Source organism: Thamnophis elegans, chromosome 2, assembly GCF_009769535.1.
Source record: "Thamnophis elegans isolate rThaEle1 chromosome 2, rThaEle1.pri, whole genome shotgun sequence".
NCBI lineage: Eukaryota > Metazoa > Chordata > Lepidosauria > Squamata > Colubridae > Thamnophis > Thamnophis elegans.
The window spans coordinates 113470972-113495363 of NC_045542.1; the positions used below are offsets into that span (position 1 = coordinate 113470972).

General features: G+C 39.3%; 1 protein-coding gene across 1 annotated transcript in view; it reads left to right on the plus strand.

The window, feature by feature from the left end:
- CACNA2D3 (calcium voltage-gated channel auxiliary subunit alpha2delta 3) overlaps nucleotides 1–24392 on the plus strand; it is a 594623-nt gene that overhangs the window by 486959 nt on the left and 83272 nt on the right. Inside the window, 9 exon segments of the mRNA XM_032208561.1 lie at nucleotides 2780–2851; nucleotides 3060–3121; nucleotides 5909–5976; nucleotides 7326–7371; nucleotides 7509–7606; nucleotides 9165–9258; nucleotides 10284–10379; nucleotides 12338–12459; nucleotides 17408–17488. Of these exon segments, the coding sequence (XP_032064452.1) occupies nucleotides 2780–2851; nucleotides 3060–3121; nucleotides 5909–5976; nucleotides 7326–7371; nucleotides 7509–7606; nucleotides 9165–9258; nucleotides 10284–10379; nucleotides 12338–12459; nucleotides 17408–17488 (739 nt within the window).

The window sequence follows — 24392 nt, forward strand, 5'->3', positions numbered from 1 at the left end:
CTAGTTTTAACAGCTCACCTTTGAGTCAACAATGAATTACAACATGCTTGGGAGAAGCTCTTTACAACAGCTACATATATACTTGATCTGAATTAGATATTATACCATGCAGGAATCTACGGTACCTATAGATGGTGCTACTAAAATTGCTGCATCATAGAGCAACAGTTTTTGAACTGAGGCTAACTTACAGAATGTGGCCTAAATCTGAGACCCATGACTCCTGAGGGAATGAAATTTGAGGAAAACTTTGGCTGCTTCAGTGCTACTGGTTGGTGCTCAACTTACTGGACTGCTGCTGTGGTCATGTGGTCTTCGTTTTCAATGTTACATGACAGCCAGTCTCACAATCCCTTGGTCCCTCCCCACCGAGCAGCAGCCACTTACCCTTCCTGGGTAAGGGAAGGGAAAGGAAGAGAAGGGGGAATATTTCTGATACTCCCTGGTAGTTTCCCACAAGGAAAGTATAAAGCTGGCAGGAAGTGCAAAGTCGTTCCCATTCCCATTGCTTTTTTTTTTTTTTTTTTGCCCACACATGCTCATTCTGTTTAGGTTAGGCAATATCTCTAAAATGATGACCTAACAAAAGGCACAGATTGTCTGATTCAGATTAAAGAGGGGGTGGGCTGGAAATGCTTCAGAGCTCACACGAGGATTAATGTGGCAGTATAGACAGATCTTTAAAGCAGTTACATCTTCTCCTTGGGATCACCTGCCTGTTCTCTGTAGTATGATCCAGGAGAAAGATAGCTTTGATCTAAGTTATTGGTGTCCAGTACCGTGACCCGTCAAAACTGCGGTCCACTAAAGCGCGCCCGATTAAAGCGCGTACCTGATGTCATCAGCAGCGCGACAAATACGACCGCGGAGAAAAAAGGGCGCTTTAAAAAGCCCTTTTAAAGCAAGCCAATTCACAGAAAGGTAAGGGTTAGGTTTAGGGTTAGGGTTAGGTTAAGGGTTAGGGTTAGGTTTAGGGTTACGTTAAGCGTTAGGGTTAGGGTTAGGGTTAGGTTAAGGGTTAGCGTTAGGTTTAGGGTTAGGTTAAGGGTTAGGGTTAGGGTTAGGTTTGGGGGGGTTAGGTTTAGATTTACGCGTTAATTTTAAGTTTACCGCTCACAGCGTGCTGTTTTCATCGCGCTGTGATGACATCACGTACACGCTTTCGTCGAGCGCGCTTTAGTCTACCGCGGTTTTGTGGTGGAACCGTCAAGTACTACTTACGTCTGCCTACACCAGTGGTGGGTTGCTGACGGTACGCCCCGATATGGGCGTACCAGTGCCTGTTGGGACCACCGGGTACCATTCTGGTGCTCCAAAGGGTCCATCTGCCTGCCCTCGTTCCTTACCTATATTTGAAGGAAACGGACTTTCTGCGCACGCACGCGCAGCATACGATGCCTGCACGACACTCCGCCGAGCAGCTGGAGTGTCGCAGAGTATCGCAGGAGGTAAGGACTCATGTGCGCGTGCTGCTCACGTTCATGTGGTGGCCTCTGGGCTCCGTTGCACCGTATCAGTTGCAATGAGTTCCAGAACCTACCATTGGCCTACACACTCTTTTAAGTAGCTTCCTATTCAAAGCACTAATATGTGATATAAGTCATCCTATCCAACCTAATTACCTTCATGTGTTAGAATCAGGGCCAAATAATTTTTTGTAGGTCACAGCGTCATGAAGAAAAAGATGTACTTTATATCATTAGCATTTATGTAATTTAAGTAATTAACATTACTTGCATGGTGATATTATGGCAAACGTGATATTACTGCGGCTTCTTCTAGACTCCCAGTTTGATTGGGCTTTACTTCATGTAATCTGTAAATTAAGACTACATAAAAATAGATTTTAAATTAATTTACTTGATTTGTCCATAAAAAAAAATCTTGGAAGTTTCTGAGGATGGGACATCATTAGACTTCTTTATTTGGCTGCTTAATTTCAAAGTTTAAAAGCAAGATAACCATATTTAGAGAGAAATGCAGGAATGTTTTGTATGAGAGAGAAAGAGAAAGAAAGCACCAGTATATCATGTACCTTATTTAAGGAATCTCTTGGGTTATGAATTTGTGCATTCACTCCAAACATATACATGAATCATAATGATTTTTGTCTTATAGCCTGCAATTGACTTTTATTTTAACTTTTACTTGCCTGCTGGTAAAGGTTACCAGTTTTAATTTCCTTTCAAAACTAAGCTTTCCAAGCAGTGCTGGGGTGGCACTGTGGTTAAAATGCAATACTGTGTGCTACTTCTGCTGACTGCCAGCTGCAATTTGATTCTCACCAGCTCAAGGTTGATTCAGACTTCCATCCTTCCAAGGCCAGTAAAATGAGGACCCAGATTGTTGGGAGCAATATGTTCACTCTGTAAGCCGCTTAGAAGTGGTTACTGTAAACTGTGAAGCGGTATAGAAGACTGAGTGCTGAGTTAATAATATAACTGGAGTGGTACTTTCAGTCTTGGATTACTACAACTTGGGACCCAGGCTCAAATCCCATTTCAGCCATGTTTATTTTATAATCTATTTTTCAACACACTGCTTTTAGAACCTCTTAGACTAAATTCCCAGCATTTTCAGCCAAATAATCTTTGACTCTGGAAGTTGTGATGCAGGAATATATAATGGCCATGTCTGGTAACTAAACAAATTAGAGTGGAAAGAATGCACATGTATCTATTCTTCCTGTTGTCCAAATATCTTTTAAAATGAAGACATATATAAAGAGAAAATTTTAAGTCTTCATTCTTTTTTTAAATTTCTTCTTTTTCTATTTAAGCTTCGAAATGCAATGGTGAATCGGAAAACAGGAAAATTCTCCATGGAAGTGAAGAAAACAGTGGACAAAGGGGTATTTTGTATAGGCAATTCTTTTCCAACAAAATGTAAAAATAAAATTATATACTCATGTTTATTACATGTAGATGAATTTTGAATGTTTGCATGTCTTTCTGTTATGCTACTATTAATCTTGCTCTAGATTACATGTTTGCCTTTTTTTAAATTCAAACCTGCCAAACTTTTCATATTAAGCTTTTCTCCCCCTCTCTTGTATCTAGAAGCGAGTGTTGGTGATGACAAATGACTACTATTATACAGATATCAAGGGGACTCCTTTCAGGTAAAGCACCTCACAATAAATGGAATATTTCATCGGGCTTATTGCAATCGCATTTCTACAGGCCTCATGAGCTCATTAAAAGCTCATCAGAAGAGGCTGACAATAAAACGATCCTTGAATGATGCTGAAAAGAGCAAGGGTAATAGCTTTCCAGTGTGTTTTTTCAGGTTTATTCAGAAACGGAAAATTTATGAAAGATAAATTGCCTGGCCATATCCCAGACCTGTCATTCAGAAGGCACTCCATTCTGTGCTCCGTTAAGAAACTTACTTCCTATCTCCAGCTAAGTTTTCCCTGCCATTAATGGAAACCTGCATGGTTATTTGTACAGGGCTAAAAGAAATGCATTTATATACATGCTGTAGATTAGGTGTGGCTAACAGAATATTACAAATACACACTTCTAGGACACTGGCACCTTCGTTATAAATCTATAGTCCCCATCACTATCTACAGGCGGTTCCTTTTGCCTCAGTCACACATACTCAAAGGCTCAGAGAGTCACGCACACACTCAGAAATGTTATTCATTTGTTATAAGCAATTACATGAAGCATAAACACATCTTGTACTCAAAAGAAGGAAGAATGACTGCAGTGTTTCACTAAAATGTTTCCCATCCACAAAATAATTAAACAATATCCAGACTAGTAACACTGATCCAATGATGCAACACTTAGTGAGCATAGATGCACTAGCAAATAAAATGATTAGAATTTATTTATACAGAGCTTAGTTCTACATATTCATGGAATGCCTGTTCCGGTAACTGAACCACAAATCAAATCCAAAGCACGACACAGTCCATATGCAGTTCTTTTCATAGTGTAATTCTGCCTTTAGTGAGCAGGCTGGAATTCATTTCTGGCTGCCCCACTGACAGGCACCCAAGATTGTCTACTTGTAATAAACCAGCGCTGCTCAACGAAACATTAAAGCTCAAACATATGCACCAATCAGGGATTAGTCAGGTGGTAGGACTGATGCCAAGAGGACCATACTAACTTACACAGGAGACAAGACTACATTGTTTAGGCGAGGTCCATAAGAGGCCTCAGTAGCCCATCAGCTGAACTTAAGCCCAACATCTAAAACTCATTTCCGTAAGCTAAGTCATTTTGAAAACTTTCTGTATGAAGTAGTTGCTCAGAAAACTCAAGGTTCTTCTTCCAGTTCAAGCATGAATTCTCCTGATGCTTTTGGGCTATCTTCCCACAAGGCAGATGTTCATGAAATAGATGTGAGTCCAAATGCAGAAAACTGTTGAGTCTTCAGTGCAATTTTTTCTCTTTTCTCCTTTGTCAATTCTCCTCTGTCAAGTGTCTAACTTTCTCACGTTGTCTTCGTTTGAAAGTAGTAGATGTGATTTAAAATTCCACGCATAACATTTGCAGCATATCTGCAGATTGAAGAATTTGCTGAACCTTACGTACATAAAATCGGTATCCAATTCACAAATTGGATCAGATTCCAAAATGAGAATAATGTGCTTTTACTCTATTGGTCTCTTCTAGTCACCTGCACTACAGGTAGTCCTCAACTTACAATGGTTGATTTAGTGACCATTCAAGGTTACGACAACGCTGAAAAAGTAACTTATGGTGGTTTTCTGCACTTACAACCGTTGCAGCATTCCCTTGGTCATATGATCAAAATTCAGATGCTTGGCAGCTGACTCATATTTATGACAGTTGGAGTGTCCCAGGTTCACATGATCCCATTTTGTGACAAGCAAAGTCGTTGGGGAATAGCAATAGCAATCGCAGTTAGACTTATAGACCGCTTCATAGGGCTTTCAGCCCTCTCTAAGCGGTTTACAGAGTCAGCATATTGCCCCCAACAACAATCCGGGTCCTCATTTTACACTTCGGAAGGATGGAAGGCTGAGTCAACCCTGAGCCGGTGAGATTTGAACAGCTGAACTGCAGAACTGCAGTCAGCTGAAGTAGCCTGCAGTGCTGCATTTAATCACTGCGCCACTTTGGCTCTTAACAGATTCGGCAGATTCGCTTAACAACTGGGTTACTAACTTAACAGCAGAAGTCATTCACTTCACAACCGTGGCAAGAAAGTTCGTAAAACACAGCAAAACACATTTAGCAAGTGTGTCACTTAACAACAGTAATTCTGGGCTCAACTGTGGTCATAAATCTAAGGCAACCTATACAGTTAAATCAGTACTTTCAAAAATGTAAGAAACATTTTAAAAATGCAACAGTTATCTCAACCCTCCATAGTGCTGCCCTTAGTATTTTATGGGAAAGAGCCCATGGCAATACTGTTCACATCACAACAATATTAAGCAAGGTTAACATATGTAACCAAGAAATTATGCCAAGTGTGTCATTAAGCTCCGATTTTCACATTGTTGGATTTCCTTGCTCTCAGCAGCTCTGCTAGCTCTTATACTATCAGTAAGGATTATTTTCCATACAGATGATTTTCATTTGTATGAAAACGGCCTCCTCCCCTAGGAAGCCTGTGGGCAGATTCTTCACTTGGCTCAACAACACTAACCTTGGTGAGTGTTCATTTTCGCTTGCCAGAGAGAGCAGGGGTTATTGCACCCCTAATAAATATACACAGTCATTGCTGCTAGCACAACAAATATAAAATGGCATCAAAGTGGCTGGTTGGCCAAGACATGCAGCCACCAAGGTCTTAGAAACAAAACAGAATTGTTTCTAGAGCAGGAATTAAAACCTTAGGGAGTAATTATCTTTTCCTGTATTTTCTAGCTTTGTTTATGCCACAGTTTTTATGGTCTGCTTTTTGTTTATCTGCACAGTTTAGGTGTGGCTCTGTCTAAAGGACACGGCAAATATTTTTTCAGAGGGAACGTGACAATAGAAGAAGGTAATGCTTGATTGGCTCAATCAGATACCTATAAACCATGTTATTGTGCTGATAATAAGGAGCTCTGGGTACACAAATTAATAAATTTGACATCTGTGTGCCTGAATATATATATCTGTGTGCAAATGGTAAAAATGCTTTCAGTGTGAGTATAATAATGTTTACATTTTCTTGGCAATAATAAGGGTTGTCCAGCTACCTTTTTCAAAAAAAAATCTGTTTGGCTTCTGAGTCTAGCATGCAGCCCCCAAATTTCCCATTACAATGGAGTCCATTTCAGGTTCCTTACTTTTTTCTTTCAGAATTGCACATAGATACTTTCTGACAAAAGCCTATGGTCGTGATGATGAACCTATGGCACGTGTGTCAGAGATGACATGCAGAGTCTTCTCTGTGGGCATGAGTGTCATCACCAGCTGCTCTTTTGGTTTCCAGTGTACGCATGTGCGCTGGCCAACTGGTGTTTGGGTTTCTGGTGCTCCGACGTGTGGATGCTGCGTGCATTCCAGTTTGGCCACTCAGTGCCAAAAAAGTTCACCATCACTGACCTATGGTGTCAATAATACTAGGGCTGAAGCATTGATTTGGTCCTTTAGACCAGGGGTGTCAAACTCAGGTTGTCACGGCAGCATCACATGACATATTGGGATTTTTTTCCCTTTGCTAAACGGTGTGGGCGTGGCCACGGCATGACACATCTGGCCCACGGGTCACGAGTTTAACAGCCCTGCTTTAGACAGCATTGCAAACTGAGAGGGAGAGCTTTCATTTTCTTGTGGTCATGCAGTTTTGAAATCTGCAGCACCTGAACTTAACTGGTGTATGCAAAAAATATTAGCTTGCATTCTGAGATGGAATAAAATGAATTGAACTCAAAACTGGAAAAATAGCAAACTGAGTGTTGGGGGGGGGTTCAAACTTGGGAGATTGTTTATCCCTAACTATTCAGTTAAAGCTAAGCAAGAGAAGATCATAAGTGCACAAAACGACAGAAGCTAGGCAGCTGTAAGACACCTGCATAATCTGCTGTTCCCTTGATTTTATGTGGCAATAGACGCTTCAATCTGTAAATAAAAGATAGGAGGACATTGGGAGGGAAAGTCACAAAAAGGCAAAGAGAAATATTGGAGTAGAAAGCTGCAATAGATGAATTAGAATTTTCTACATATTTGTGAGTCACTGATTGAAGTATAACTAGTTACCATCGTTCATTAAAGTATATTGAGGCGGTTTTGTTGCATTTTTTTAAAAAGGAGGAAAGCTTTTGACTTCTATGAATGTTACTCAAAGATTGAACTAGGACTGGTGTGTGCTCCAGAGTAACTCTCTATCATTTATTCTTCTTTCAGGATTACATGATTTAGAACAGCCTGATGTCTCTTTGGCAGATGAATGGTAAATCTGCATGCAATTGGCTTGTCATGCCCTTTCTGTCTGTACTTGGTGTTCCCGCTCCCACTTATGGAAAGACAAAGGGAGATCAGGCATACTAACATTTGTTACTGCTATTTTTAACCACACATTGTCTTCAGGTCATATTGCAACACAGACTTGCATCCGGAACACCGCCAAATGACTCAACTGAAGGCAATTAAAAACTATCTCACAGGGAAAGAGCCATTGCTTCCTTGTGAGTATATTTCTGATCACAATTGAATTCAGATGAACCTGGAAAGTTCCTCAAATAAATATATTGTGTTTGCATCTTTAAAAAGTATGTAGCATTTTTATTTTTAATGGACTAAGTCCGTGATGGTGAACCTATGGCACGTGTGCCACCTGTGGCACGTGGAACCATTTCAGAGGGCATGCAAAGCATTGCCCTGTCAACTCAAGCACACATGTGTGCGCCGGCCAGCTGATTTTTTTACCGTTTTTCTCCCTCTGGAGAGAGAAAAATGGCCCAACAGGCAACCTGGAAATCCGTTCCTGAACTTCCAGTTTCTGTGTTGTGCCGGTTTTCACACTCCCCAGGCTCCTAGAAAGCTTCTGGAGCCTGGGGAGGGCAAAAAAAGAACCTACCAGGCCCATCGGAAATTGGACAATTGGCGTTTCCAGCCTCTGGAGGGCCTCCGGGTGGCAGAGGATGCTGTTTTTGCCCTCCCCAGGCTCCAAGAAAGCTGTGTGCATATGCGCGGGGCAGCAGGGGGGAGTCAGCAGGGGGCATGGTGCGGGGAGAATTAGATTGTGGGGGTGGGCACCCAAACGCGTGCGATAATGCATGGACGTGCTGGCGGCACCCGAGGCGAAAAAGTTTGCCATCACTGGACTAAGATATTGAAGATAAACAATATAGCTCCTGTATCTTTAAGCTGTGCCTGCCTTTGTCTATGGAGATTCTCAGTCAACCAGGTAATGGTTGTCCCACAGATGGTTTTTCAAAAGGTAACTGGACTTACTTTGCTTTTCCTTGAACGTCTTTTGCTTCTCATCCAAGAAGCTTCACTAAATGGTTGGGTGTATGTGTGTGTGTGTGGATGGATGGATGGATGGATGGATGGATGGATGGATGGATTAGTCAGAACTGATGAAGCTTCTTGGATAACAAGCAGAACATCTTCAAGGAAGAACAAAGAAAGTCCAGTTGCCTTTTGAAAAACCACCTTTGAGACTGTACCTCTCTTCTTCAAGTCAACTATTAAGGGGAACAGAAGCCCAATTCTCTTTTTACCTGGCACACTTTGCTCTAAAATCTAGTGTAGCATCACCCATGAAAGTAAGTCGTTAACTTCACTGTACAGAAAGATTGACTATGTGGGTTCAAGTAGTTTAACTTCAAATTTTCCATATGTACAACACAAATAATAATAATGGCTAGCCTTTTGATGCAATCAAAAGGTAAATAATAAATAATTGATTGGCTTTTAAAGTAGGCAGTGGGATAGGGTGCAGTAGTATAGAACTTTCTAATGAGTATAATACCAGCAAGATGAATTATATACTAGTTTTGAAATTGAAAAGGCGATATTTGAAATTTAAGTTTTGATATGCAAAAGAGAGATAAAAACATTACTACCTTTCCCTATCTCAAAAATAAATAGGGACGTTGTCCTTCATTCCCAACTTTTTCTGAAATTAAGTTTTAAATAATAAACCTGGAAAATTCCTATCAATATCTGGTGAGGTCAGATTTAGTATCATGAGGAGATTCTGTACATGCTTTTCATGAATGTTTTAAAACCTTACAGGTGACAAAGAATTGATACAGGAAGTCTTATTTGATGCAGTTGTGAGTGCCCCAATTGAAGCTTATTGGACCAGCCTAGCACTAAATAAATCAGAGTGAGTGAACAGACTTTTTCCTCCTTCTTTTTGTATTAATTAATTTATTTGGATGTGAATATAACTTAGGACTGTATAAATTCTTTGTTCAGATGCTTCACTCATGATCAGAGAAGATTCAGGCACACAGGTGTAAAAGTGCCACAGGTAAATCCAGGGATTGACATGACAGTTTTGCCCACCACGTATGCTGGTGAGATTCCACAATGAACATCCATGTGCATATCCCAAAGATCTTGGGAGGACCACTTTGTTGAGCTCCAGGCTTTCATGAGATGAAGCCAAGCATTTCATGAAAGATTGTGTAAGCTTCTTATTCAGATGTATACATTTATGTGTATCAAAAAGCAGTCCAGACAAAGTAATTGAACATTTATTCAGGAAATTTATATAACTTCTTAGCTTAAAGCAAATAACTGTGGGCAGCTCACAAAGCAAAACAATACACCAGATATATGGGATGTAGACAAACATGATAAATGTAAAAAAATATCATATATATTAACGATTTTGCAAATATGCCATTAATTCTTTGTGACTAAGAAAACAAATATACCAAATCTCTGAAGCAAAAATGGATTGATTTTTGGCTTATTCAGTAGCTGTTCTATCATCTCAGTATAGTGTGTGTGTGGGGAGGGAGAGTGGGAGATCCATATCCCATCATTTAATTATCCAGATAAAGACTTAAGGATTTGTAATCCATAAGTAGATTACATGTGGACCTTTTCTCTCTCTATGTTATTCTGAGATGTATGCTGCCCCATTGGAAACTTCACCCCTTGTTCATTCAGTAAATGATACATCCATGTCATTTGCAGAACATAATACCCTTTCAGTCACACCTTCGTTTGGACATTGGGGGCACGTTTTAATTTTCATTAAAAGCTTAAGTTGATGACTGAATTTGGTAAACTGATTGCAGTTGCAGTCCTGGTTTCTACACATGTTTTGTGACCTTGAAATAGGCATAAACTGTTTACTTTGTAGAAATAGGATGCCTTCATGCTGTTGCTGCTTTTCAGAAATTCAGACAAGGGAGTAGAGGTTGCTTTCCTTGGAACTCGGACAGGCCTTTCTCGGATCAATCTTTTTGTTGGGCCGGAACAACTAACTAATCAGTAAGTACTAAAACTATGTATAGTAACTTACACGTACTGAAAAGAGGAAGGATGCTTACCGTGGGAAGACGCTCAACCTTTTCTCTCCCTCTAGTGGTAGTATCAGGAAAAAAAATCATAGGGTTAAATGAATTACAAATTAGGTGGGGTTAAGCTGTCTTTTGCAATTCTTTGGAAACTAAATAATAATGGTAGTTCATATGAATTTCAAGAGATTCATAAAGGGAATGGGAGGGAGCCACCTGGAGCTAGTTCAGATTTCATGTTTCAGAACACAGCACACTAAATTTTCTGGAATAACTAGAAGCGTCATGAAAGTTACCACAGTGTAAATCTTGCATGTACATGTTTGCAGAGTGTACAAGGTTTAGAAGAGGCAAATTTAAAAAAAAAAGGTTTTGCACTCTGCAAACCTCCCCAAAACGGCCTGTTTTTCGTGAAAACAGGCCTGTTTTTCCCCCCCAAAAAGGCATGAATAACCTTTAGGGGACTTGCAAAGTGCTCGGGGGGGGGGGGGGGGGCAAAAATGAGCAAAAAACAACCTATTTTTCACAAAAACAGGCCCGTTTTTTGTTTTAAAAAAGGCATGGATAGCCTTTATGAAGCTTATAGAGTGGTCCTGGGGGCTTGGGGGGGGTGAAATTGAGCAAAAAATGGGCTGGTTTTTGCTCATTTCTGCCCTCCTCAGGCCTCAGGAGCTCTCTGAAAGCCTCTTACAAGCTATGCACGGCCATTTTGCTGAAGGGGCAAATTTTCGGGAGGCAAAAAATGTTGTATTCTGTGTATAAGATGCACCCAGATTTTCAGCCTCTTTTTTGAGGGAAAAGTCTTATACTCTGAAAAATATAGCATATATCACTTTTGTGAACTTAAAAAAACAACTGTAGGGTTTTTCTTTCAAAATACTTTATATCCAAATCCTGGATTCTCAGGACTGGAACATTAAGTCCACCCGGTATTTTATTTATTGAAATAACACACATGTAAAGTTATCTACAGAGGATAAATTAAATCCGATTTCATTGGCTTCTGCTGGAGCAAATCAGGTTTTGCAATACTTTTCAGTGTAAGAGCAACATGGTGCCACCCAAATCTGCTCCAGAGAATCCACAAGCAGAAAAAGGGGCATTTGATCCCTGGTGACATTGGATATACTGGAAGAAACACACACTGGATATTACCATACATTTTCTCTCGTGCGCTCTCCCTCCTTTTCCTCTCACTAAAGTGAAATTCTTGGAGTTTAGTTTCTGGGAACTGCCTAGTGCCTACTTCAAATTGCAAAAAGTCTAACCAACCAACAAAACAGCCCCTTTTTTCCCCCTGCTCTTGTTGTCTGAATTGGTTATTGATTCAGAACAGGATTCCCTTTCAATGCCTATGCCTTTATTTTCCTTCTATTTGTATTTCCTGCAACAGAACAAAGGGAAGTAGCAGATGTGAAAGACACCTCCACCCCAAATGTCTTTTTTGCTGGGATTACGAAATCCTAGAAAGTGCAAAATGGTGTTTACCACCTTACTTACACTGAGGAGAAAATAAGCCAAACTTTACCATATCTGATTTATTTATTTAGGCAGCCAATATATATGGCCACCCATCAATCAAAAATAGCCCTGAGCAACAAACAAAAGAATAAAACACAATGTAGTGTTTTTTTAAAAAAAGTACTGTCTTTCTTTGAAAATAAGACAGGGTTTTATTTTCTTTTGACCCCCTTATTTCTGAGGGGTCTTCTTATTTTTGAGGTGCAGGAGGCGACAAGCGTGGTCACCTCATGGCTGCTGTTATATTGCAATATTTTCAGAGAGGGCTTATTTTAGCGCATGCGCTCAAAAGCCGGGTGAAGTTTATTATCCGGGGAGATCTTATTTTCAGGAAAACAGGGTAGGTAAGTTAGAGGATAAGTGAAAAATGAAATGAAAAAGAGCATTTTTTTTATTTCTTTCTGTTTCAAGAGACTTTTTGACAGCTGAAGACAAGGAAAATATTTTTAATGCGGATCATTTCCCACTTTGGTATAGAAGAGCTGCTGAGCAGATTCCAGGAAGTTTTGTCTACTCCATTCCATTCAGTACAGGTTTGTTATGGAATTACATTTTATCTTGCTGCTAATTCTTAACCAAAATAAACTGGTTCAGTTTGGGACTTAATATCACTTTGCATGTCAAAACGTGACAGGGAATGACAATTTGCTAGGGAGAACTTTATTGGTAACTCAACAGAGATGGTTTGCCACAGCATTTTTTCGGTAGTGCCTTTCCTATGTATCACTCTAGCCTATATCCTTTGAATTTCATTGGTCTTTCATCCATCTAAACCTGAACCTGCTTATTTGTTCAAGATCAGCCAAGGTCAATTAGGGATAACAAGTTGCATACAGAATTACTTTAAGTCTGTTTTTATTTCTCATGGAAGTACTTAGAAATGGTCAAATCTAAAGCAGAAAGAGAAACTTTACCCAATGTACATTATACATCGATTCCTCTGCATCCTTGTTTGGCTTTGGTGGGTTTTATTCAGATCCAAATAATGGCATCAGGAGAGAGGTGGAATCTGGAATACTGGCATCTGGAGAGACAAGGCCTAATTTTTCTCTCCCTTATGCAACCTTCTTTTTTCATGGAATAGGAAAGTTTTTCTTTCTCTCCTGCTCCATTTTTTCCCCAAAAATAAACAAAAAACTCTTGATAACTACAAAGGGAAACATTTCAAGAGGTTTATGGCCAGGTGATAAAGGAAAAGTTCTATATTAGCACCTACATTTTCTTTCATGTAATCATGTCCAACCTGCAACTCATGGACCACGTGTGATGCTGGACAGCTTGTAATGTGGTCCCACAAGATCATAAAAAGTTTTAACATTATTATGTGATTTATGTACATTAACTATTATATATCTTTTTGCATAGAAAAGTTTTTTATTTAACGTTTCCAAGTTTCCAAGTTTAATAAAATTTGTATGCCGCCCAGTCCCATTGGGACTCTGGGCGGCCCACAACAAGACAAAAAAACCCATTTAAAATTTAAAAATAGAAAATACAATATTAAAATTCAAGATCATCCATTCCATCTTTATTTTATTTCATAACATTTAATCACTTGTATACTATTACATAGCCAACATCATATTGTATTATTAAATGTTTACATCAATTCAGATTATCCTCAGCTCTCAAAAACAATTATTGTCTCTTTTGCTCTCCATACACCATATTTTATCTTATCCATCACTTTCTTCTCCCTCTCTCCTCCCGCTCCTTACCTCCTTTCTTCCCTCTGTCGTCCTTTTCTTCTCTGTTTCCCCTCTCTCCTTCTCCTCTCTCCCCTTTCCACTCTTCCTTTCTCTCCTCCTCTTCCTCCCTCACCCCATCTCCTATCCCTCTTTCTTCCTTTATCTTTCTCCTCTACTTCACACTCTTCATCTCATTTACTTGGTGTATTTCAGTTTTTGAGCAAGCCCATTTTATGTTGATGGTATTTATAATTCCTTTTCAGTATACATATTTAATTTTGACATATATCTTCCTCCTTTAAAAAAAAACAGAGAACAAAAAAGTATACATATATAGTCATTATGCTTTTAAATCCACCCCACCCCCTGCCTATTTTTGGCCGAGATGTAGACCTGGTTACAATTCCCAGTTATTCTCATCATTGTATTTATATAAACTATATTATATATCTTATATGTGACCCAACACAATTCATACTCACTCAATGTGATCCAAGCAAACCAAAAGGTTGGACATCCATGCTTTAATGTAAAACAAGAAAAGAAAGGGATGAAAAATTAATATATCTATGAATTGAATATTTTAGAATTTTTTGCTTTAAAAAGGATATGGAAAATAATGATTTTATGTATACTTAATAGAGGACTGGTGATATAATGTATAATGTTAAGAATGTATTATAATGATATCCTGTTGCTGATAAATAATTTTAATAAGGGAATAATTGAAAATTGGTATATATATGTAGTGACTATTTAGGACATTTTGTTGAAAAATGAAGGAATAAGACTTCTGTTTTGAAAGTATGAAGTACAAGGATAATAACGAACATAAGTATATTTTCTGGGAAAAAATAATATTAATGGTAACTGAATATACATTGTATAATGAAAGTGAAGTATTTAGTTATACTAGATGAAAAGTCTGAGATGGTAAATACTATTCGAGAATATCGACGTTAAAACACCTGTAACCAAACGACATGCTGTATGTTTTTTCTCTCTTTGTGTTTTTTTTTCTTTGTTGTGTTTTTTTTATTGTTGTGTGCATTAAATATATAAGTATATATATATAACAGAGAGATATAAAGTGTGTGTGCGGGGGGAAATATAGTTAGGATAGATTAACACAGGTAAGGGAATAAGAAATGATATTAAACTATGTCTGGGTTGGCGGAAATACCATCCCAAGGAAACATAAACTGAGATTTAAAATAGATACACCAACAACAATAGAAAAAGAAAGGGAGAGAGGAGAAGAGAATGAAAGGATGACGCGGGAAAGAAGAAGGAGGTAAGAGGAGGATGGAAAGGAGAGAAAGAGGAGGAGAGAGGGTAGAAAGGGGAAGAGGAAGAGCAGGAGTAGGAGAAAGGTATGGGAAGAAGGAAGGGGAAGGAGAAGAGGAAGGAGGAAAGTAGAGAAGGGAGGGAGGGAGAAAGGAAAGAGAAAGAAAAGGAAAATGGAAGGGAGAAAAGAGGAAAGAGAGAGGGTAGGAAGGGAAAGAGGAAGAGCAGTAGCAAAGGAGAGGTAAGGGAAGAAGGAAGGGGAAGGAGAGGAGGAAGGAAGAAAGTAGAGAAGGGAGAGAGGGTGGAAAGTAAGAGGTAAGGAGAGGAGGATGGAAAGGAGAGAAAGAGGAGGAAAGAGGGGATGAAGGGGAAGAGGAAGAGCAGGAGTAGGAGAAAGGTACAGGAAGAAGGAAGGGAAAGGAGAGGAGGAAGGAAGAAAGTAGAGAAGGGAGGGAGGGAGAAAAGAAAGGGGAAATAAGGTGGTGTTATAACAGGAGGAAGGGATGGTAAACAAAGCAACCCAAACTGTATATTATAACCTATTAAATGAAATAATAAATGTACAAGAATGATAAATGTTAAAATATCTGTAACCAAACGACATGCTGTATGTGATGATGGGTTTTTTCTCTTTTTTGTGTGTGTGTGTTCTTTTTTTCCCGTTTTTGTTTTTTTATTGTTGTGTATATGTGTTGTTTATGTAATAAAAATAGAAAATTTTAAAAAAAGAAAAGAAAGGGAGCCACGTATTACGTATCCAGTTTAATGTATCCAATCATAAGACAAGATACATATAGCATCTCCCTATTCCTAGCCCGCAGGTCACTGGCACTTAAAGCGGCGGTGGTGAGACCCCTCCTGAAGAAACCATCCTTGGATCCAGCCGTTCTTAACAATTATCGTCCAGTCTCCAACCTCCCCTTTGTGGGGAAGGTTGTTGAGAAGGTGGTGGCCTTCCAGCTCCAGCGGTCCTTGGAGGAAGCTAGTTATCTCGACCCATTCCAGTCCGGCTTCAGGCCTGGTTACAGCACAGAAACCACTTTGGTCGCATTGACCGATGACCTCTGGAGAGCCAGGGACGGAGGCCACGCCTCCATCCTGGTTCTCCTTGACCTCTCAGCGGCTTTCGATACCATCGACCATGGTATCCTTCTGTGACGACTGCGGGAGGTGGGGGTGGGAGGCACTGTTTTGCAGTGGTTCTCCTCTTACCTCTCGGACAGGTCGCAGTCGGTGTTAGTTGGAGGGCAGAGATCGACCCCTAGGCCCCTAACATATGGGGTTCAGTCTTATCCCCCCTACTTTTCAACATCTACATGAAACTGCTGGGCGAGATCATTCGGCGGCACGGGATAAGATACCATCAATATGCGGATGATACCCAGTTGTATCTGTCCGCCCCGTGCCAACTCAATGAAGCGGTGGACGTGATGAACCGGGGCCTTGAAGCTGTTAGGGACTGGATGAGGGCTAACAAGCTTGTGCTCAACCCGGATAAGACCGAGTGGCTGTTGTGTTTCCCTCCCACTAATTTGGCAAGTGTTCCATCTCTCAGGCTGGGGGGTCAAACACTACACCCCTCAGACAGGGTTCACAACTTGGGAGTTCTCCTGGACCCACAGCTGACCTTTGACCACCATTTGTCGGCTGTGACCAGGGGGGCATTTGCCCAGGTCCGCCTGGTGCACCAGTTGCGACCCTACCTGAACCGGGAGGCCCTCACAACAGTCACTCGTGCCCTTGTGACCTCTAGGCTGGAGTACTGCAACGTGCTCTACATGGGGCTGCCCTTGAAGAGAATCCGGCGACTTCAGCTAGTCCAGAATGCGGCCGCGCAAGCGATTGTGGGTGCACCTCGGTTCACCCACATAACACCTATCCTCCGCGAGCTGCGCTGGCTACCTGTCGATCTCCGGGTGCACTTCAAGGTGCTACTTGCCACCCATAAAGCCCTTCATGGTAGTGAATCTGGATACTTGAGAGACCGCCTCCTGCCAATTACCTCCTCGCGACCAATTAGATCACATAGATTAGGCCTCCTTCGAGTTCCATTTGCCAGTCAGTGTCGACTGGCAACCACGCGGAGGAGAGCCTTCTCGGGAGTAGCTCCGACCCTTTGGAACGATCTCCCTGTGGAGATTCGTACCCTCACCACCCTCCAGACCTTCCGCACAGCCCTTAAAATCTGGCTATCCCGTCAGGCCTGGGGCTAAAGATTGTAACCCACCCCCACCCGAATGGTATGAATGTTGTGTTCTTTTTAATTATGTATTGTTCTTATGTGTCGTGGTTTGTATCCCCTTCCCCCATGAGTTGTAAGCCGCCCTGAGTCCCCCCAGGGAAAAGGGCGGCCTATAAATAAACTTTCAAATTCAAATTCAAACTTCAAAGAAACGGTGTGCCCCTAATTTATCATGTTAGCCGCTGTTGTTAGGGACAATGCTATGGCTTTTGCTATTCAGAGGCAGAATTTGGACCTGAATATCCATTCCTTTTCAATTTCTAGAAAAAGCAAACAAGAGCAATGTCGTAACAGCAAGTACAGCCATACAGCTGCTGGATGACCGAAAGTCACCTATGGTAGCAGGTAAAAGCACAACTTCATTTATATAACAATGCTTTAAATGGTATTTCTTGGTTCATAGGAATTCTCACTTGGAGACTATTTTGGAAGAAAGTTCAGTAATTCACAGTTTTGGAACTTAACATTTGGAAAATCTTTTTAAAACATTTGCTCCTCAGTGAGAGAAGATATGTTGGGGAACCAACGAGATTGTAGTCATTATTATCAATAAATATTGGCCTGGGAAACTCTACAGTATCTCAGGTATTTTCTCCTAGATAAAATGTTTGAACAAATTGATTCACCTTCATTTGGTCTAGTGGTTAAGACTAGAAAAAGGGAGTTCTAGTTCCACCTTAGCTATGAAAGCCAACTGGGTGACCTTGGGCCAATCATTCACACTCTCTTTCAGCTGAACTCACCTCACAGGGTTGTTATTGTTGTGGGACAAACAGAAGGAGGAAAGTGTGTTGGATATGTTTGCTACCTTCCGTTATTTGTAATAATAATAAAGGTGAAATGATAAATAAATTAAATAAACAAATAAACAAATACATTTGGCATCTATTTGTTGAATTTTTAAAATTTACAGATTGTTTATTTAAATTGGGGGTGGGGGCATGATGGCTCATTTGTTAAAGGTGCTGAGCTTGTCACTGGAAAGCTGAAAGTCTGGGTTCAAGACCTGAGTGCCATGTGACAGGGTGAGCTGCTACTACTTGCCCCAGTTCCTGCCAACCCACTTCAAAAGCATGCAAATATCAGTAGATAATTGGATAGGATAGGATAGGGTAGGGTAGGATAGGATAGAATAGGATAGGATAGGATAGCATAGGATAGGATAGTGTTGTGGCCCAGCAGGAGCCGTTGGAACTGCCACCAGATTCTGACAGCGAGGGGCCCTATGAGTTGGCTCTGGAGGATGTGGAGGACTCTGGACAGGGTTCCGACTCCGAGCAGGGCGCAGAAAGGCTGGTTGGCCACCAGGAGGTGCCTGAGCCTTGGACCAGTGGGGAGGAGACAAAGGAGTGTGATCCGGCCGTCAGCAGTGGGGAGGAGCCAAGGGAGTTGTTCCTGAATGCCCGGCACCGGACAGCTATTAGGTGTAAAGAACAGTTGCACAGTTACAGGAGGCAATTGCACTCAGCTGGTGGTAATTAGGCTCCTCTCAAGACTATAAAAGGAATGCTTGTGCACACGCCCCCTTTGCAGGAGTCAACGCATTAACTAATGTTGGAGAACTGTAATGTTAGCTTGGCAGGCTGGATTGCTGCCAAGGCTTGTCTGTGCTGGATTGCTGCCAAGGACCTGTCTGTTTGTTAATAAATTCCGTAAAGTATCTTTGGCTCGGCGTGCTTTGGTGTGGGACGAGGAGGGTCAGGATAGAATAGAATAGAATAGAATCCTTTATTGGCCAAGTGTGGATGGACACACAAGGAATTTGTCTGTGGTGCATATGCTCTCAGTGTACATAAAGAAAAATAAAATACATTCGTAAAGAATCATAAGATAAAGAAACATAAGATACAACACTTAGTGATAGTCATAGGTTGCTAACAAGCAATCAAATTATACTAGGAAACAAATAAAACAATATAATTTTTAAAGATACAAGCAACATGGTTATAGTCATAAGTGGGAAGATATAGGTACTAGGAAGGAAGAGAAGAATAATAGTAATACAGTTTTAGTAAATAATTTGACAGTGTAATAATTTGACAAGGTACCATTTTGATGGGAAGGTAGCATTCCAGATGCCTTGGCGTATAGTCGTTCTGGCCACATGAATCACTGAAATGTACTGGGCAACCTTGGCTCCCTCGGCTAAGAAATGGAGATGAGTGCTGTCCCCTAGAGTCAGACACAACTGGACTGAGGAAACCTTTACTTTTATTTAAATCAATTTCTAGACTATATATAAGGATAATAGTAATATAATATTAATACAATAAAAGAAAAAAATATTTAATTATATAAAAGATAAATTTATTAATTTATCACACTCATCTATTTTGTTACTCCACAAACTGTTCATTTTCCAAGGATCCTCTAGAAATGCCAAGACTGCCAATCTATTTTGGGCAGTCATGAGAAAAAGAGTCACTTTTATCACAGCAGCAAGCAGGCCTTCAGTTGTGCTACATCCTCTCATCCCTAGGTAGAGGAGGCATTCTCTGCTCACCTGGGTTGATAGCCAAAAGGCAGTCGCGCAGATACCCAGGCCCAAACTATTTAGATCTTTATAGGTGATAACCAGCACCTTGAATTGCAATTGGAGACAAAGCAGTAGTCAATGCAACTACTTTGCAGTGATGTATATTGAAATTTTCAGTAAGCATATGGACTACTGCCTTTTATACCAGTTGAAGATCCACATAGTCTTCAAGGGCAGCCTCATGTAAACTGAATTATAGCAATTTATATGAGAGAAATAAATGAATATGTGATCATCCTCAAGGGATCACATTCCTATCCACAACTGGCACATTAACTGGATAATGGATCTCCTCGCCACAGCACCTTTACTTCCAAGAGAATATCTATGTCCAGGCAGCCCCATACCTTGTCTTTTCAGAAGACAACTATTATTAAAAGTCAGATTTTATACTGTCCCAGAGTTAACAGTCTTCTAAATTAATAGCACTCCCCTCCTGTGGCTTGGATTATTTCTCCCCATGTAGACCTGACAGTCTCCATGAACCAGGCCAGGATTTACACCATATCTCTTCCAAGGTGGAACTACATTGAAAATATTTCACCCCAAATTGTTGGGTGACTTTCCACGTTAGCTGAAGTAATATAAATATCGCAATGTATGCAGTTGGATGACCAGTGCTATAAAAAAGGAATGTTACTTTTTTAGTGTATTATTTGTTCATTAAAATGAGATGCTTGAATCAATGTAATTGATTTAGCTAAGCATATACAGAGAGAGATTATGGGGAAAAAAACTTTAATCTGCACACTTTCCTCTTTCTTTCCATTATTCCCAATTATTATATTCAAAGTTTGTACTTTTAAGGTCTTTTGCTTGACGATTACTAATTATTGCTTACATCTGTTTAAATAGTTGCATCTTTATCTTTGTTCAGCCTCTTGTTGCTCCTTTTTTTAGAAATGTCTTCTAAATTTGCCTTGCTTTGCAATATGCAAATGCAAGGGAGCCATTACTGCTTAGTTAAACTTCTGTTATACTGCTGCATATTCTCCACTTTTAGATTCCCATTCTGATGTTGTCGACAAGGTTTCACTTTTCCAATGTTGTGCCAAATTGGTTCTTGCCGATATCAGCATGTATCTCAGTGAATTATGGTACTTCTTGTTTATACTCTCTGGAATTATTCCTAATAAAAATCTCTGTGGTTGCAATTCAAATTCATTTTAATTTTTTTAAAAAAAATGCATTTCCTTCCAATGGTTTTGGGTTTCTTTACAAAAACACCATATAAAACAGCATTTCTAGCATTTGTTATTTTATGACTTGTCCAGCCTGGTAATCACTGAAAGAATTATATACTGTCTATAAAACATCTTGTACCAATTTTCTATCACATTGTAGCTTAGGGTGAATTTTCTGATTCCCACCCGTAGCTCTTCCTATTGTTCCATTAGAATTCTTTCTTTGAAATGTTGCAGGCATTTTATCATGTAGTTTTTAATTTGTTCTGCTTCCTTATCATATTTCAATAACAAGTTATAGATGCACCCCAATAAATAATCCTGGTTTTGTTTAAGTGTTTCAAATTTCTCTAGGATAGCCTTTCTTAAGATCACACTTAGTTTTTTCCAGTAATTTGCAAGTGCTTAACTATGTTAAGTTCCTTTCGTCATTGGGCAGATCTTATTTATTTATCCATCCTGTTTTCTGGATCTAAATGTACATATGTGATTAAATACTTCTTGCAATACAATACTTTATCCTTAAAGTAAAAAGCATTTGACAGGGATGTGAATGATGACATTGTTGATCTTAATCTAATTTCACTGGATTCAAAAATTTTAACAGTGTTTGTCTTATACTATTTTTTTCTTTCCATTCAGTCAGGTTCAATTTTTGGAGACTGCTTGGTAAAGTCCCTGCAGTTTTCTTGGTGAGCATTTTTAATAAGTGGTTGCCCATATCTCTTTCTTAAGGCTGAGAAAAAATGACTACTCCAAGGTGACCAGCCAGCTTGGTGCCTAAGGTGGGACTAGAAATTTAGAGTCACCTGGTTTCTAACTTAATACCTTAACCACTACACCAAATTGGCTCTCTTCTCTTCTATATTAATTTAACAGAGTTGGAAAGGACCTTGTAGGTCATCTAGTCCAACCCCCTGCCCAAGCAGGAGACCCTACACCATTTCTGACAAATGGCAGTCCAACCTCTTCTTGAAAGCCTCCAGTGATGAAGTTCCACAACTTCCAAAGGCAAGCTGTTCCATTGGTTGATTGTTCTCACTGTTAGAAATTTTTCTCCTTATTTCTAGGGTGAATCTCTCCTTGATCAGTTTCCATCCATTATTCCTTGTATGGCCTTCAGGTGCCTTGGAAAATAGCTTGATACCTTTCTCTCTGTGGCAGCCTCTCAAATATTGGAACACTGCTATCACGTCTTCCCTGGTCTTTCTCTTCACTAGACTAGCCATGCCCAGTTCCTATAATCTGTAACCTGCAACATATTATAATATGTCCCTTCAAAAACTTTGTTCTTTTCTTTCTTGACACCATAAATACCTACGTATGAGTCCATTACCTAAATCAATTTCTCCTAGAATTTATGTTTTGCTATTAGAATTCCATTCCATTATCCATAACACACAATTTGCTTAACAATATAGTTTAAGATTAGGAAGAGCATATACACCACTTTCTTTTGATCTTATAAATCTTGTTTAATGTTTAATAAATTTATATGCCGCCCAATCCCGAAGGACTCCGAGCGGCTTACATAAAAAAACAATTTAAAAGAATACTAAAAGATTTAAAAAATAAAGAGACAAAGCAGTTAAAAAGACACAACATGCACTCAACCTTAGTGAGGCTGGACCTCATTCAAGAGATCAACAGGTCAATCTTATTCTCATTTTCCCCCATTCTTGCTACTAATGGTCTTGTGCCAATCTGCAAGGTTTGGTTTGAGATGGATAGTGGTGCCATTTAAAATAAAATGCTCATCATGACTAGTATATTCATTTTTATTATTGCAGTAAGTCCCAGTTAAGAGAGTTTTAAATTCTTCCACTTTTGAGATATTGTTTTACTTCTTTCCATAATTTGCTATAATTGTTTTAAAATATATCTTTACTTCATCATATCAAATAACTTCAAGTATTTCATGGGTCTTAGGGGATCTCACAGCCGAGGTTGTTTTTTTTTTTTAATCAAGTCAATTTCTCCAGAAATTAAATACCTTGTTATTATCTTCATTTTCTTTTCATTAACTTTATATCCAGAACCAAAGCCAAAATCATTAAGTATTTTATTAACTGCCTTATAGACCTTTGTGGATTCATAATTGTTAGTGTTACATTATCTACTGTAATGATTTGTAAGAAATACTTTGAGAGACATGCTGCCCAAGGAACCATCAGATAAGAGGAGTAGGTACAACTCCATAATGGGCAGAGAAAAAACTCAGAAAGAACTTTCCCTAGCTTCTCAAGCTGTTAAGGAGAGTAGCAGGAGATTTATTTTTTTAGACGTGCAAGATTCTATTAATAGACTTTTATCATGAAGTAGAATTGACTTATCTGATTGTATTTCCTGTCTGATTCCCTGGAAAGGCTTACATGTATATAACATTTCAATTTGTGTTTATTTATGTTTTTGCATCTCATCCACCACGACTTTCAAAGCAATTATAGCAGTAAGTGAGAAAGTAGACAACTTTGTCTTGTTGTTTTTATATATTAAGAAGCTTGCAGATAGTGTTCTACTCAATATGATATTAGTGGTTGTCACTGATACATTCTTTCCATTCTTGTCTTGAACTCTTTTCCTGGGTTCATTTTAATGGAAAAGTCTATTCCAAATTGACAGATGCTTTTTCTATATCTAAAAATATTACTACCACCTTCTTTTTAAAAATGATTGAATGTGTCCTAATGCCTTTATTGTAATGCCTTTATTGCTTTTAGCCTCCTCTTTAGAATGCAACCTGTTGCACCTTTATGCATGATTTTGGAAATGTACTTCTTCATGCATTCAGCTAATATTGTAGCGAACGCCTTATAATCAACATCAATAAAGAAATTGGTCTGCACGACTGAGGTTTCTTCGGATAATTCACTTCTTTGTGTTATTAGAGTTCCAGTATATGTACATCTTCCCCCTGTCTTTGGTATTCTTTTTGTTACTTGGATTTCATTCAACCCAGGAGTCATTCTACCAGTTCTTCCTCTACCTTTTTGATATTCTTTATTGTTCTTTGGCCTCCTGAATTGTAATGGGCTTGCTTAATGTTTGCTTGTGTTCTTGAGTAATTCTTTTACTCTATGTCTTCAATGTATGTTTTCACGCCTTCTTTGTCTATTTTATATTAAGAATATACACTTGGTTGATCCAAAACAAGTATAGCCTGCACTTATGGGAAAATATTGAAAAGAGTCTGTCTGTCTGTCTGTCTGTCTGTCTGTCTGTCTGTCTGTATGTATGTATGTATGTATGTATGTATGTATGTATAGATATATATTTATTTGTTTGTTTGTTTTATTGGATTTATTTGCTGCCTATCTCATAATAAACAACTCTGGACAGCTACACATACTATATACACATAGTCTCACACATTACCTCCCTGCCCTTTTTTTATTTGATATATCAAGTATTTTCCAAGTTTATTTGAGTTCTCAAAACAGTTTTGTTTGACCTGTTTTATCTTTTAGAGTTCTTCATGTATGCAACATTTTTAATTTTGTTAAAGAGGGAAATCAGGCTTAGTGTTCTA